Genomic DNA, 15146 nt, shown 5'->3' on the forward strand with positions numbered 1-15146 from the left:
GCTGGAGCTAAGACGACTACTACCGGCCTTTTTGAGATCCGTTAACATACACAACTGTGCCTGATGTAGTGTTAGACATTTTTTCCCCTTAGGATATTCTTGATCAGTTTAATTAACTGCACTTTCACAGCTTGTCAGTAAAAATAATATCTCAAGAAACTGTACCCCAGAATCCATGAACAAATGGTCAAAATTTAAATAGCATTGGGATTGGTGCTAAAATAATCTGACATCATTAATACAATACGTGTAGTTAAATATATGTTTTCTAATTGTGCTAAGCAGATTACAGTAGAAAGTTAAAATATTTTCAAGGCTACTTAAAATATGCATTTAAAGTTATGACTTAAGTTGACAACAAAAATATCTGTTTCTTCCTTCACTAAAAATTTTAGCATCTCTCTAGTTTTGAGATTTCATCTCAGATGCTTTTTTCCCCTTGATATCAAAGAAGATAGGTGTGTTGCTGGTTTTTAAACATTTCCAGTTAGGCCGGCTACTATTCAGCAAGAATGCACTACCTAAAATTATTCTTTTATTAGCCATGGATTTAACTGATCTGCTCTTTCTGATTCTACATCACCATCAAGCAATTGAAATCTAAGTGGAGAATGCCAGAACCTTCTTCATTCTAACATCCCTAGAAAAATATTGTCCCAGAACTGTTTAAGTATACAAAGTATCCCAAGATTCATGAGTCGGCACTGAAATGAAATTCCAGCATGTTCATTCTGAACCAGGATGAAACAGTGACCTAATGCTTTCCAAGCCTTTTTAGCATATAGACCCAATGGCTGTTAATCCCTTAAGTGCCTCTACTCACCTCAGAACACATTTATCTTCATTAACCCATGTCGAATGTAAGAGCCCTGACTATGCACCAAGGTCATGGGCAAGGTCAGTGCCAAGTGTACAGACCCTCTTCTAAGTCATGGAGAAAGAACACGTAGAGGTTTGGTGGGGATGGGGTTGAGCACACGTGCTGACTCACATGTAATTTGTTCACGCATGTGATCTGTTTATGGTTTGGAGGCCTGAAATGCATGTCAGAGAATTGTACACTATTCTCTTTAATAGTGTACAAATGAGGGCTTTGCAAAAATGGCTTGCTGTTCCTCTAAACTCTAAACTTTCCCCAGATGCCACTTGCCATTTTTTCAGCTACTGTAAAAAGGAGTGATGGTCCACAAAGGAACTTTCAGACAAGATGACTCAGTAGACCTGCATTCCCAACCACTGTAGCTCTTACCATGAAATGTTTCTTTTCTTTCTTTTGCGATTTTTGTAAGTATAGTTGACACACAATATTACATTAGTTTCAGGTGAACAACATAGTGATTTGGCCAGTTGATACATCATGTTAGGTATGGTGAAATATTTCATTAATTATAGCATCAAGTCCTGGGGAACTTTATCATTAACATTCCAGGAAGCAAAAGGAAACATTCCCCCTGGAATTAGGCTGGGGACTTCCCTCTAGGACACTATTACTACACACCAGTGTAGTGCAATGAAACACAAAGCCCCTGGAGTCAGCCTGCGTGGCTTCACATCTGGCAAAGCCAGTCAGGAGCCATGAAACTTTCTGTGTTTCAGTTTCCTCTTCTACAAAATAGAGATAATAATGGTACCCATTACTATCAGGGTGCTGTGAAAATTACATGAGTGACTACACATGTAGCCTCACACCACACTGTCAGGCATTCAGGAAGTGCTCAAAAAACATCCCTTGCCATTATTTTTCATGTCCAGGGTGGGAGGCCATATTCCTCACATGTCCTCGCCACATTCCTGTGACCTTTCACAGAGGAATTCTGCCTAGTTGTGAGTGTTCACAATCTGAAGGATCTGGAAAAAAATTAAGTGATTATATTTTAAAAAGTAAGCTATAATATGAACTAGAATGGCCTTTAAAAAGGCCATTTGAAAACTTTAAGGAGACACTGTTGCAGAATTTCATTTTGAGCCCAGGCTCCCCTAGTCCTCTTCAAGGAGGTCAGTAAGAACAGGTGCTCCTTGTAACTAAGAAGAGAATTTTTAGCCAGAGGCTTGATTTTATGGGCCACAAAAATGCTAAGCAATAGACTTCTGATCAGGTCAGGAGAAACTAGTTCTCCAGGAAAAACATCAACATCCAAGAATGATCATGAAAGTTATAGGATTAAGACAGCTACTCCCAGCAACAGGAGTTTCAATAAAATAAAGCTTTCTTAGAGGTTAGCCCAGAAACCATGATACCATCCATTTCCAAAACACAAATAATAAGTTAATTTGAAAATACTTTGGATTCTTATAGACCATTTGTTTTATACCTAATAAAGTGAAATAGAGTAATATAACACCCACTATAAAATCTGTTTTGCTAAAATGTCAGCCTTAGTCTTTACTAATGAGGCTGTAATTTTGTCACATTTGCCTTTTATATGCAACATCACTTTGGGGTAAATAAGGAAACAGAAAAAATAATTCTGAGCACATCGAGAAATAGATTTAAACATGCAAATGTCTCTGTGTTCCTTCATTTTCCTCTCTCTCTCTCTCCTTCTCCCTCTCCCTCTCCCTCCCTCCCTCTCTTTCTCAGTTAGCTTTTTTGTTTGCTTATTTGTTTAAATCTGGACAATATTAAAATCTAAAGATTAGTGAGTGGTTATACTTTTTATTATCTTTCTGATCGTTTAAAATGTGTCCACTGAGGATTTACAAATGAAGTTCTCATGTTTTAATTACACATGACACCATGTATTTCAATTAATCTGTTAATTATACCTATATCTATACAGGGAAATCTGAGTTTCTTATCAGAGCCATTGCAAGCATTTGCATGATTCAAGTTGAAACCATCTTGTGATCTTATTCTTTGATTTAAAAATTGATGAAATGTAGGCTGCCTGAAATATGAACAAAGAGAAAATGAAGATTGATAGGGGAGTTGATGAAATAAAGAGAGTCCAAGGAATTGCTTTATGGTAGGCTCTGATTAATAAGGACAGCTAAAAGCAAATATCCCTGGGGAGAATCATCCCATGTCTCTAGAAGCCCTTTGAAGAACCGGTTGCTTAAACTTATCATAATTTACTCCACTGTTAATATGTTAAAATTTATTATTTTTATAAGGAAAAACATTTTAATGACAAAGTAGTTACCTAATACATGATAACCTAAAGTTGGCCCTCCAATTACAACTGTTAGGTGGTGCCTAGTTATGTGTAGATGATCATTAGAAGGAGTTAGATCTTTTCTCTCCTCCTCTTCCCATCCAGTCCTGTAGTCTAGTCCTTGAACAAGGCAATGAATTTATTTCCTCTCCTCCAATTCCAGATGTTCTGGGACCTCCGAGGCTGCAGAAGCCACTGGTCTCTCCTAAGACCAGCTGAACCCCATGCCATTGAAACCCGAAACAAGTAGGGGTGCCCGGGTGGTTTGTTGGTTAAGCATCCAACTTCGGCTCAGGTCATGATCTCACGGTTTGTGAGTTTGAGCCCCATGTCAGGCTCTGTGCTGACAGCTTAGGATCTGGAGCCTGTTTCAGATTCTGTGTCTCCCTCTCTGCCCCTCCCTCACTCATGCTCTTTCTCTGTCTCAAAAATAAATAAAACATTTTTTAAAAATTTAAAAAGACTGCTAAGACAAAAGAAAAAAGAAACCTAAAACACGATTTCCCTTCCTAAACTCACCGCCTCCATTAACTGGTCATACTTTTGATGTAATTGTGTTTGATCTAGTCAGGCAGACACGGTTTTCTTGTATCACAGTCTTTTCTTAGGTAGAATTGACCTGCATCACCTTCCCATCTTTTGTGTTATGGTCACTGCTTGTGTTTTCTAGGTGGTCTACCATAGAACCTGCTTCTTAAACTGCTATTAAATAATCCGTCTTTTTGGTTGAGGTGATGGCAGGGAGCATGTAACTCAATGCATGACACAGAGTCCAATTTGGTACAGCATACCAGGTGCTCTACAATTAACATTTGTTTGCTTAAATGTCCCTGGGCGTGGTCCAAACTGTTCCCTCCTATTGTTAAAGTGCTTTAAAGATAAATTAATGTTTTGGTGCTGAAAAAAAAATTTAAGCAGTTCATAAAAACATCATTCCCAGATACATATACTGAGTTTATATATTAGGAACTGGGATTATGTGTTACCTAATGTTGCCACATCTGTGTGTCTGAAGGCTCAACCACTCTGCAGTTTTAGGTAATAGAAAAGACTCTCAGCTCAAAATGGAGATGGGGCATGTTGTGACTATTAATACTGTGGCAGATTCTCACAAAGTCATGAGGACACCTTGACCCTCCCCTGCCAGGCCCCTTCTGCTCCCATACTGCTCTCCAGGCTCACAGTTGGCGGTTCTACGCCTGCAGGAAGAGTGAACTTGAGCTAGCATAGCTACCTTACAAGAATGAGGTCAAGTTCCTCAGAAGATTCAAAATGGCAAAGTAACTGTTTTTGTGTCACTTGGTATGAAATTTTCAAAAGCCGCTGTTGTAACTACTTAATGCACACAAGACTTTGAGTAGAATCACTGGTTTTAAAAAAATGATAGAACCTTAGAAATACAATGGTTTCAGAGCTACTGCTTGGAAGGCAGTTCCAAGTTTATAAACTGGGGGGTCAATGTTCAGAATAAATTTTATGATAAGATTTTCAGCCATGTTATGGGTTAAATCAGCTTTAGTGGGCTGGGCTGGAAACCCATTCCCCATGTAAAACGTTTCCCTTGGGGATGATGTCTTCAGTCCCCAAGGGGGCGAGAACAGAGCAGTTGTCTCCCTTCCACTTGAGATAGGAAGTGCCACCATGAGCTTGGGAAAAGGCAGCACAGCATCTCAGGGACCAGCCCCACTCCTGGAGACTCTGGAAAGGATCCAGTTCAGGTCTCCCCGGGCCAGTTACTCAGTAGAACCCTCTGTTGGTCAGGGGGATGTTAACATTCCAAGACACTGAAATGTTTGCAACTCAACTGAAGCCAGGGTTACACTAATTTCTGTTTAGCTTCCTCTCCAGTCCCAGCAACCCCCATCCTGCAGCTGGAGGAGTGTTGTACCCACAACAACAGTGCCACACTGTCCTGGAAACAGCCACCTCTGTCCACGGTGCCTGCCGAAGGCTACATTCTGGAGCTGGACGACGGCAATGGTGGTCAATTCCGGGTAAGCATAGAGCCTGCTACTTACTAACCAAAGCCACAGACCACCTCCGAGAGCCCATCTTTGGGTCTCCGGCCACACTCCCCCACCTCTCCTAAGACCAGACCACCCTTGCAGGGCCTGCCTGCCCTTCAGCTAAGGCTTGCATTCTCCTTGAACCATTAAAGATGGATGTAGGAGTCTCTGAATAGAAACTGTCCTACCCTTCTTAAGAGAAAGCAGCCGCGGTGCTGTAAGCTCTGAGGGCAGACTGCATGCACTCATATCTGGACTCTACCATGTAGCTGTGTTACTGCCCATGTCTCACCTCGTTGAGCCCTCAGGACCCCCTCATCTGGAAAATGGGAAGGATAATATTAACATGTACCTTATGCATTGTTGTTAAGAGCCAGTTAGACAACCCGTATAAAATTCTTAGCATGCCAGGATCCCCGACCCCAATCTTGTTAGTATCCTACCAGCCAGTCGTCATTTTAAGGCTGTGCTTGGAATACAAATTATTTTTACTCATTACATCAGCATAATATTGCAAAGCATACAGCTAAAGAGGGAGGCACATGCCTAACCTATGCTAAAGATGCATTATGCTACAATTTATTTTAAGCCTTTGAAATGTCATTCTTCCTCCAGCCCCTGTTTCCTCCCCCTTCCCTCTGTACCACGATAAAACCGATATTCCTGTGACTTTGAGGGTAGTCTTTGTGACAGTTCCTGAAGTTACCAGTGGAGTTATAAACACAGCAGAGACCACCCTCATGTTTTCAAACCAGTTTTTACAAATCTCATGGAAGGATAAAGAGCTCGGTAGGTATAACATATTTATAAATGCCAAGTTAATGATAGTAAGGCAGAATGCTAACTAAAGCACCCATTTTAAACCAGTTAATCCCTAGCCACTAGTAACTGCCATTCATTAAGGCAGGAGGCCCATGCTAAATGTAAGTCACTGTGTCAGTTTGCACACATGACCTCTGTATGTGATCATATAGCAACCTCGTAAAGTGGGCATTATTGTCCCCTTTTTACAGATGAGGAAACTCAGACTAAATGAAGTCAATTAAATGGCTTAGGATCTCACAGGATTTGAGCCAGATCAGGCTGACACCAAAATGCTTGCTCCTTGCCTCTGAACAACACTGCCTCCCCAACCCCTCACAGGACTTGGCATTAAACAGTGCCCTGTGGTTTGTTGACCCTCAGGAAGTGTATGTTGGAAAGGAGACGATGTGCACTGTGGACGGTCTTCACTTCAACAGCACATACAACGCTCGCATCAAGGCCTTCAACAAAACAGGAGTCAGCCAGTACAGCAAGACCCTGGTCCTCCAAACGTCTGAGGGTAAGGCCCTTCAGCAGTATCCCTCAGAGCGAGAACTTCGAGGCATCTAAAATGGCTGGCAAGCCCGGAGGTAACCCCACCACTGCCCACATTCTCAAGTGTTTCCATGACTTGCTCTGCATTCTGGCACAAGGCCGCTGTTCCTCTCCTGCCGTTAGAGAGCCCATGGTATGTGGATGTGATCAAACCAAAGAGTCCACAGCAGCAGTTCAAATGGCCTGGGGCGTCGGCTTCCTTTGATAACATTCTAAATAAGCTGCAGTTGAAGAAGCTGAAAAATGAAGGCCTGAATGTCCCCCCCCCAACCCCCCCCCCCCCCCGGTGTGTGAAACAAATGTATCTAGGCTCTAGGGCAGGCTCCCATTCTCCACGATACACACAACTTGCCAATTTTGCCCAGATGATTCTAAATTGCTGTGTAGCGCTTGCTTGTTTCGGAGGGTGGGGCCGAGGTTCTTTCCAGCTGTGGATTTGTGTGACTGAACATATTTCCAATGGGTGTGGGGTGCTAGAGCTGTTCAGAGAGGGCCGTCGGCCACTCCTGGCCTCCCCAGCGTGGACCGCTTCCATCTCACACCCAAAGCCAAGGCCGGCAGCGCCAGGACTGAGGCTTCCTGTGGGCACCGAACAGGAAATGACCAGCAACTCCGCATTACCTCACCATTTTCACCTTTGCCCGTCCCTCTAGGCTTGGTTAGGCCACCTTAGGGCCACGATACAAGGTCACTCTCTAGCGAACGCTCTCTTCTTGGCTATACTGTAAATAGTTTGGTCATCAAAGACAAGCCATTCCTCTCGGAAGAGGGGCTTGAATTTGATGACCAGGTATAACCTCTGAGGCTTTTAACGTTTTCATTTAGAAGCAATCACAGCACATAAAATTAAACCTATGAAGAGGTATTTGTGGTTGGTGCCAAAGCATTTTCAGACCCTCTGGGTATCATTTTAATCATAGAAGTCACCGCCACTGGCATTTGCCCATGACCTCCCTCTGCAGAACTATAATTGTGTTGATTTTGTCCAAATTCAAGATGTTAGCTAAAAAAACTGTGCTGGTGTTTTTTTTCCCCACATCCCACAGACCTTGGCATGTGCCAACCACCCTTAAAATGGTTCACATGGTTAAAAACAAGCACAACTTCAAATCCCACAGCAAGGTTGACAGGTCCCTAGCGGTACAAACCGTGCCTGGGGAGCAGGGGTAAGTCTGTGACGGATGGTATTCAAAGAGAAGGGTTTGCTGAAGGGAAAATGACCCCATGACCTATTCCCACCAGGTTATGGGGACGTGGTAGCTACAGCCTCCTGAATGATCATTCTAGCAACTTCTCTCTGGGATGACCTATCCGCTTGAGAGCAGTTGCCTCTTTTCCCAAAGTACCATGCTAACTGCTAATGCCCTCCAAGCGTTGTCTCGATGCAGTGCAGAAGGCCCTTCATGATGATGGCCTCATTTCCCACGTGCGTACCAGGCATACAAGGCGGTTTGACTGAAGAGTGAAGTGCATGCCACCAGAGCAGGGAGCCAGTTTGCAGCAATGTTGCTAATGTGCGTCACGAGCCCTCCTATTTCTTCTCATAATACGTCATGGAAATCATATTCTTCTGCTAAAACCAGTTATTAGCATAGCAGCTTGAGCATTCACGTTTCTCTTTTCATCCTGCAGGAGGATGTAGTTTCTCAGTTTCTCTTAATGTTCATAAGATTATGGTGTCTAATAAATTCCAGGATTGGAACTGCGATCCCCATCACAGAACTGGGGGTCATTTTCTAAAAGAAACTAACGGAACAAGTCCTCTTCCAACAAGGAAACTGTACTGTAGAAATTAATTTCCTCCATGAATTTTATATATTGTGTACAAATATAAGGTATGTATCTAAATACAAAGAAACCCTTATCATCGTGTAGATATCAGTATTCTCTGTTACTGCACAGAAGTGATTTTCTCATGATGAAATAAAGTTCACACACATACTTTCTCCATAACTTTGGTTTGTTCTATTTGTTTCTCCCTCATTCTGACCCATTCAAATGGTGAGACAAGGTTTAGAAAGCAAGAAAAATAAGATCATGAATGGCCAATTTGAAAGAAAAAAGGATTTGATCAACCTTGTAATGATAGAAGAAGACTAGAGAATTAAAGAATTCTATTTATATATATATATATACATACAGTTTTTTAGAAATCAGTGAGAAAAATGTCATTGACAGAGATCAATACATCAACTGAACTTATATTATCCTTTATTAATCTTACTTCCTACAGTTCCTGGAAAGGTTTGCTTTGGAAAAAAATGTTTTCTTTGCTGCTATTGATGGTAACATGGTGGTTCATTTTGGCTTTCTACTGTAACAAAATCTTGTGTGGTCTTTATAGCAGGAGCTAACCCCTTTCCAAAATTCAGAACAAAAATCTGTATTACAGAAGGGTATGATTTCATATGTGATAGCAAGTCTGAGTTGTATTTACATGCATTCAGTCTGAGGTTTAAATCACTTATCACTTATACTCTTTGAACTGTCATAAAACCGTCTGCTGACTTCAGGTAACATTATGCAGGGGAAATCACATGTCCACATTGTTGTAAATGCTGTTCATTTTTTCTGAAAGCAGTTCTGTTTATTTGTTGGGCAGTGTTTGGTAAATGTTCACTCTATGTTATGCTGTGGATATAGAGGTTTGAACAGATGTCATCCCAGCTTTCATGAGTTATAGTCTAGGAAGAAAGATGGTCCTTAAAAAACAGACACATAACTAGTTATGTGCTGACAAGTTATTATAAACACGGGGAAGGTAGGAAAAAGGACTAGCAGGAAGACATAATTTGTATGAGGGGATTGGTCAGGAAAACAATGAAAAATAATTTAATTCAATGGAAATTACACAGAATGTGTTATTAAAAGGGAAAAGGAAAGGAAAATACATTATTGGATGAGTTCAAGGGTGGTTAGTTCCTTGTTTGGGAATATACCTAAAGCAGCCATGCATATAAAGCCAGTTGCAGTTCTAAACCAAATGACCCTGCCTGAAGAAGAAATATAAATGGAAGCAATTAAGAATCTTAATGAAATTTTAAAATAAGGCCCACAACCCCATTTGTATACATTTTTAAAGTAACCAATTTAATAGCCACCCTGGCTGTGTCGGTCTTTGAAATCATCTGCAAAAGAGTACCCGTTATGTAACAAGCCCTTCTTTCTACTAGAGTTCTGGGGCTTATTCTGTGTGGGAGGCTCCTCCTGAAAGAAAAAATTTTTTAGGCAAGGCTGAGAACAGAACAGGAAAATTGCCTGTTTATTTTCACCCATTTTTCTCTCTACCTAACTAAACAGACTTACCTTTTTCTTTTTCTATAACCTGAAGAGGAAATGAAATAGACCGAAGGTAACATTCCGGGGGCTCAAAGAACTCACTAAAACTGGCTGAAATGACAGGGTCTCTCTCTGACCCCCCTCTCAGAGGAGAAAATTGTGATGGAATTGCTTCACACAGTCTGAGCAGAGGTGGGAGTCCTTCAGGGAAATTAGAACATGAAAGGTGGCACCCTTTACTCAGTATATACTCTCCAACAAAATCTTTGTGTAAAAAGATAATCATCCTTGGACAAATTCTTAGAATTGGAATTACTGGACCAAGGAGTATGAACATTTTTAAGGCGCTTGATCTGTTTCTAAATTGCTTTGCAGATAGATTTTACACTAGAAATGTATGAGCCATTCTATTTTTTTAAATCACCTTACTTCTATTTGGAGTTTAATTTCGACTAACAAGCAGCTCCCTAAAAGTAAGTGTTTCTAAAACAGGGCTTTTTAAATTTATATTTTCATGGAAATAATATTCCGATTGTTTCACATCTAAGAGCTACATGAAATATGTTACAACATATTGCAGGGAAAATGAATATGATCTAAAAAGGAGAGAAGACTTCCCAGAGAGTAGAGAGACAGAAATCCAAACACAAGGAGTAACTGTATGCAAGGCACAAACTTCAAATTCTGCCTTGACCTGGCTATGATAAAGAAACCTCACTCATTCAAAAACATTAATTGAGCATCTCAGTTTTGCCGGGCAATGTGCTGGGCTCAGGGTCACAAAGATGCATGAGGCATGGCCCCTGCCCTGGAGCATATGGGCTCCACCCCTCCTCCTTCCTGAACTCCACGGCAGAACTCAGAAAGCCTAAAAACTATGGTACCTCACCTCCTTAGAACTAAGATATCCACCTTGCAGTCTAGATGGTCATCTTAACAATCAGGAAGTAACAATGCCCTCTGATTGGCCAAAAAAAAAAAGTGACAAAGAGACAAAGTTCAGGTGTAGACACTCCAGTGTCTTTACATCAGGGGCCCTGGTCTCCTTCAGTTCTCGCTTACTCTTACTTTCCGCACAAGTCCACTGAGCTCCTTGACCCACTTGGGAAGACCACAGCAGACTAGGATCATCTCCTTAGAAGAGACAAGAGAGGGGTTGGTGAGTAGGGAAGGCAACTGGGAAGACTGAGAACGGACCCGGGGGCTGGGGGCAAAAAGTCAAAAGAGAGTATTCTGTGGCTTGTGTTCTGATTAAGAAAGTTAGAAACTATACAAGTTTCAAAAATATTTCCACCTAAAACTCAGTACATTATCTGGAACCCTTCATAATGGGCATTAGGTATCTCTCAGAGGCTTTATGGAATCACAGTACAAAATACACTGAGAAAACTATTGCAATAAACCACCTCATTTCTCCACTGTCCAGTAAAAGAGTCCATGAAAAATGACAGCAAGATGACAGCCAGCAAGTATTTTTAGGAGACTGAAACCCAGTGGAGGAAGTATAAAAATTACCCATTCTATGTTTCACTATAAGGTTCTGAGGAAAAACTTTGAATTTTTTTCTGTTCACTCTAAGACAGCTGTTTAGACTCCAGACTACACTTCCGTGCCCATTGCTAATGTAACGTCTAAACCCTTCTCCTGTTCTGTTGCTGCAATATTCCAGATTTACCTTGTGTATTAATTCCCTGTTGCTGCTCTGACAAATTACTACAATCTTAGTAGCTTAAAACAACACAGATTTATGACCTTACAGTTCTGGAGGTCAGAATCCTAAGTGGATTTCACAGCAGAGATGCACTCCTTCGGGCAGTTCTAGAGGACAATCTGTTCTCTTTCCTTTTCCAGCTTCTAGAAGCCACCTGTATTCCTTGGCTCCTGGCCCCTTCCTCCATCTGCAAAGCTAGCAGTGTAGCATCTTCCAATCTCTTTCTGACTCTGAGCCTCCTGTTTCCCTTTTATAAGGAGCCCTGTGATTATCTGGGGCCCATCTGGATAATCTCTCCATCTCAAAATTCCTAATGTAATGACATCTGCAAAGTTCTTTTTGACAGTAAGGTAACATATTCACAGATTCCAAGGACTGGAATCCTATCACACTCTAGGAGGAAGTATTAGCATTATTATCTCACCCTGTGTATGGGAAAACTGAGCCTTCCAGAGGTTAAGTGACATGTCAGACCCAGGCCTTCCAGTCTGTCTGCAGTGCCCAGCGCAGTGCACCCTGGTGCTGACATTAGAACAGTTCTATTTCCAAGCAACCGAAAGGAAGGAAAGAGGGAACCCTATCCCAAGTCTGTTTGATAAGTGTGTGAAATCATCTTGTCAAAATGCAACAGCATTGCATAGCTACTTCGTATTTTCATCCAGAAACCCCAGCCAGAAATGGACTTTAACACTTTCAAACAGTCATGTTAGAATTTTGGTGAAAAAAATAACATCCTTCCTCTAAGAAGGAGGTGTGGAGAGGCTGTCCTTTCCAACATCATATCCAAGCTCCTACTCAAGTCCTGTTCTATTCTTCTGTCTCTGCATTTCTACTTGCTTTCCCTCTCTTCCCTTCCTGGGGTGAGCTCTTCCCTAGAGAGGCCCTTCTCCCCTGTTGGTACTAGAGCATGCCATTGGCTGGCAGTGACAGGTCACTGCTTGGGGGAAAAAAAGGAATGTCAGAGCCACCTTTTCAAGGTCCTTGAAAGATCCTACCAGAGGAAGTCTGGGTCTTGGAGATCTTGTGTTGATGAAACCACAGAGCCATTTCTTACAAAAGCTCTCAACCCTCCAGATCTCAATTGTGAGGAAACTAGAGAGAAAGTAAATAGTGATAAGTAGAGAATCAGTCTTTAGAGGATGATCTCCAGCATTTTCTTAGCTGAATGTCCACAGGAGTCATCTCCCCAATACTTTTCAGGACTGTCTTGTCTAATGATAATAAAAGGATTAAGATTCCTAAAATTACATCTTAGAAAATGCTTTCTAAAAGGGGGTATAGAAAATGTTATTCATAAAATTAAAATGCCTATTCCCCCCGCAGTAGATTATTAGCATCATACTACCCCTTCCAATGTGAAAACTCCTTCTCCCGTACATTAAAGGAAATAATCCAAAGAATATTCAGTGGTAGAAACAGAATATGGCCCCGGAATAGCCCCAGATGCATCTGTCCAGAATCTCTTTGCAGATATTTTATAGTGATTTTGGATCAATGTAAGTACTGCACTCTTAAACCCTGATGTCCTGAAATCCTACCCCCAACCCCCACAGAGAAGCTATAACCTTGTTAGGGAAAAGGAACCTCATATGGTCTCAGAAGAACAACAGCAGGAAACTCTCTGCTCACCCACTCCCCATGACCAAAATCCCAAAGGGGAGGCTCTCCATCCCTAACCACTCCAGTGCCCAGAACTGGTCCATTTAGAGAAGAAAGATTCACCCTCACTCAGTACGGTACAGGATTTGGAGAACTGCATTAGGTTCATCTGCACAAAGCCTGGCCGCCTCTGACACCACTGGCATGTGCCCATGGCCTGTGGCATAAACTTTACCTTTTATACATTTCCAAGGCACAGAAGGAAAGCAAAGGCCTTGTCACTCCCAAAGTGTGATCCCCCAGGAATTGATCCTGCCTTGGTCCCTATCCTGTCCTACCACAACTGGCAGTGTGACTTGGGAGGTGTCCCTTAACTTCTCTGGACTTTAGGAGTTTTTGTTTTGTTGTTGTAGTATTTGGGAAGGGGGGTTGGGGAGGCTGCTTGCTTTGGAGGGTGTTGCTTTGTTTTTATTTTTGTCTCTAAAACTAGAGACTTAGAGCAGATAACCTGAAAGTTCATTATAATCTGTACCCCCTGGTTTTCTTGTATGGTTTCTCTCTTCAAAAGTACTTCTGACATCTGTCAACTGTTTTGGAAAATGCTATGAACAGGCATAGACACCTCCTGCCTCCTCCAAGGGTCTTAATAGGTCTTAAAGATCTGCCTATGATACTGAGAATTTAACAATAATAGAAAATACTTGTTAAAGGATCCTACAGGGAGAAGTATACTGTCCACTGGAGACATTTTTTCCTATGCCTCTGCTTTATTTTTCCTGACTCAGAGCATCCGAGCTCCCAAAACATTATTTAGTTAGAAGAATGTGCATTTCCAGGACAAAATGCTCAAGGTAGGTAAATAATACCTGGACAAATTTGGGTAAATTTTACAAAATTCAAAGTGAGAGGTAAGATAGGTTTCAGAAAAGAGAGACACTTTGTTCCTCTCAATTTTGACAACATGCATAATATCGCAGGGAATTTCCTGAATTTTTCCATTGAACTGAACTGGATCCAGACCCTGTCTTTAGTTTGGGGGAATATGCTTTGCAGTTGACACTCTGGAAAGCAGTTTAGTCCTTTAGGATATGTTGTATCTATTTGAAATGTAGGAATTTTTAGTTCTTCTGGTGGTAGTTACTTACAAATGGTGCCATGATATTCTAAATTGGAGTGGAGGATTTGGTGACAAAGTATGCAATCATCCCAGGGGTGGTAAGAGACTATTCATTTCTTCTCTTAAAAGGAATCTTTTCAAAACAGATCTGTTTCTCACTTCCCAACTGCAATTAATGCCACACTTAAGAGAGCTTAAATACCACCTTTCATTGTAAGTTATGTATCATTTGGACATAATTGTGACTTTGGATGCTTATTAGACCATTTAAGGAAACTCAGCCTCCTTCATTCATTTCTTTGTCTCCTAAAGAAGGCAAATAACTTTACAGATGGTTTAAAATTGAGCTGAAACTCACGTTTAATGCCACTTGTGCAGTTCTTACTGACGTATCCTGACTCACTGTGCTTTGAAATGTAACTGTCTTGCCAGACCAGCACCCAAGGGCTGCCTGAGCTATGAAGCCATTCACCACCAGACAAAAAGATAAGCAAGAATACTACTAGTCACAAAGAAAGCTGGATTAGCATACACTGTCATAAGGAAGACCTGTCGGTTTGCTTTTCCTCTTTGAATTCCAAAACTAACACCTTAAAGACTGATGAGGAATATTTCCAAAATATTCTATCACACTACAGAAATCTTTTGTACTCTGTACATGTTGGAATCGGTCAAGAAATTCTATCCCTGGAAGATTTTCTCTAAATTATTATTTTTCCTATAGTCAGCTCTCCTTTCACAGCTGCTCAGTTTTAATACAATGCCTGGCACATGATAGGTGTTCAATAAATGTTAACTAATGAACAACAACAAAAAAAGAAGTATAAACAGTAAGGCAAACAAGAGTACAGTACCTTGATATTCTTTTTTTCACCTTGAACCCAAAAGTTATTAAATAATAAGTGTGAGCCCCAGCTGGC

General features: G+C 41.2%; 1 protein-coding gene across 10 annotated transcripts in view; it reads left to right on the top strand.

Annotated features, from left to right (window-relative positions):
• Positions 1 to 15146, top strand: part of TRIM9 (tripartite motif containing 9) — a 103036-nt gene that overhangs the window by 73103 nt on the left and 14787 nt on the right. For 7 of the 10 annotated variants that reach the window (XR_013334423.1, XM_077761249.1, XM_077761251.1 and 4 more), the window contains exons 6-7: positions 4992 to 5149; positions 6347 to 6485. Coding sequence is in view for 9 of the 10 variants with exons in the window: in XM_077761249.1 (XP_077617375.1) it covers positions 4992 to 5149; positions 6347 to 6485 (297 nt within the window). In the remaining variant the exon portion in view is untranslated. The remainder of the gene's footprint in view (positions 1 to 4991; positions 5150 to 6346; positions 6486 to 15146) is intronic. The other 3 variants (XM_077761250.1, XM_077761246.1, XM_077761244.1) reach the window with 1 other exon arrangement.

The sequence above is a fragment of the Crocuta crocuta genome, unplaced genomic scaffold (genome assembly GCF_008692635.1).
Source record: "Crocuta crocuta isolate KB4526 unplaced genomic scaffold, BGI_CrCroc_1.0 scaffold163, whole genome shotgun sequence".
In the NCBI taxonomy this organism is placed as follows: domain Eukaryota; kingdom Metazoa; phylum Chordata; class Mammalia; order Carnivora; family Hyaenidae; genus Crocuta; species Crocuta crocuta.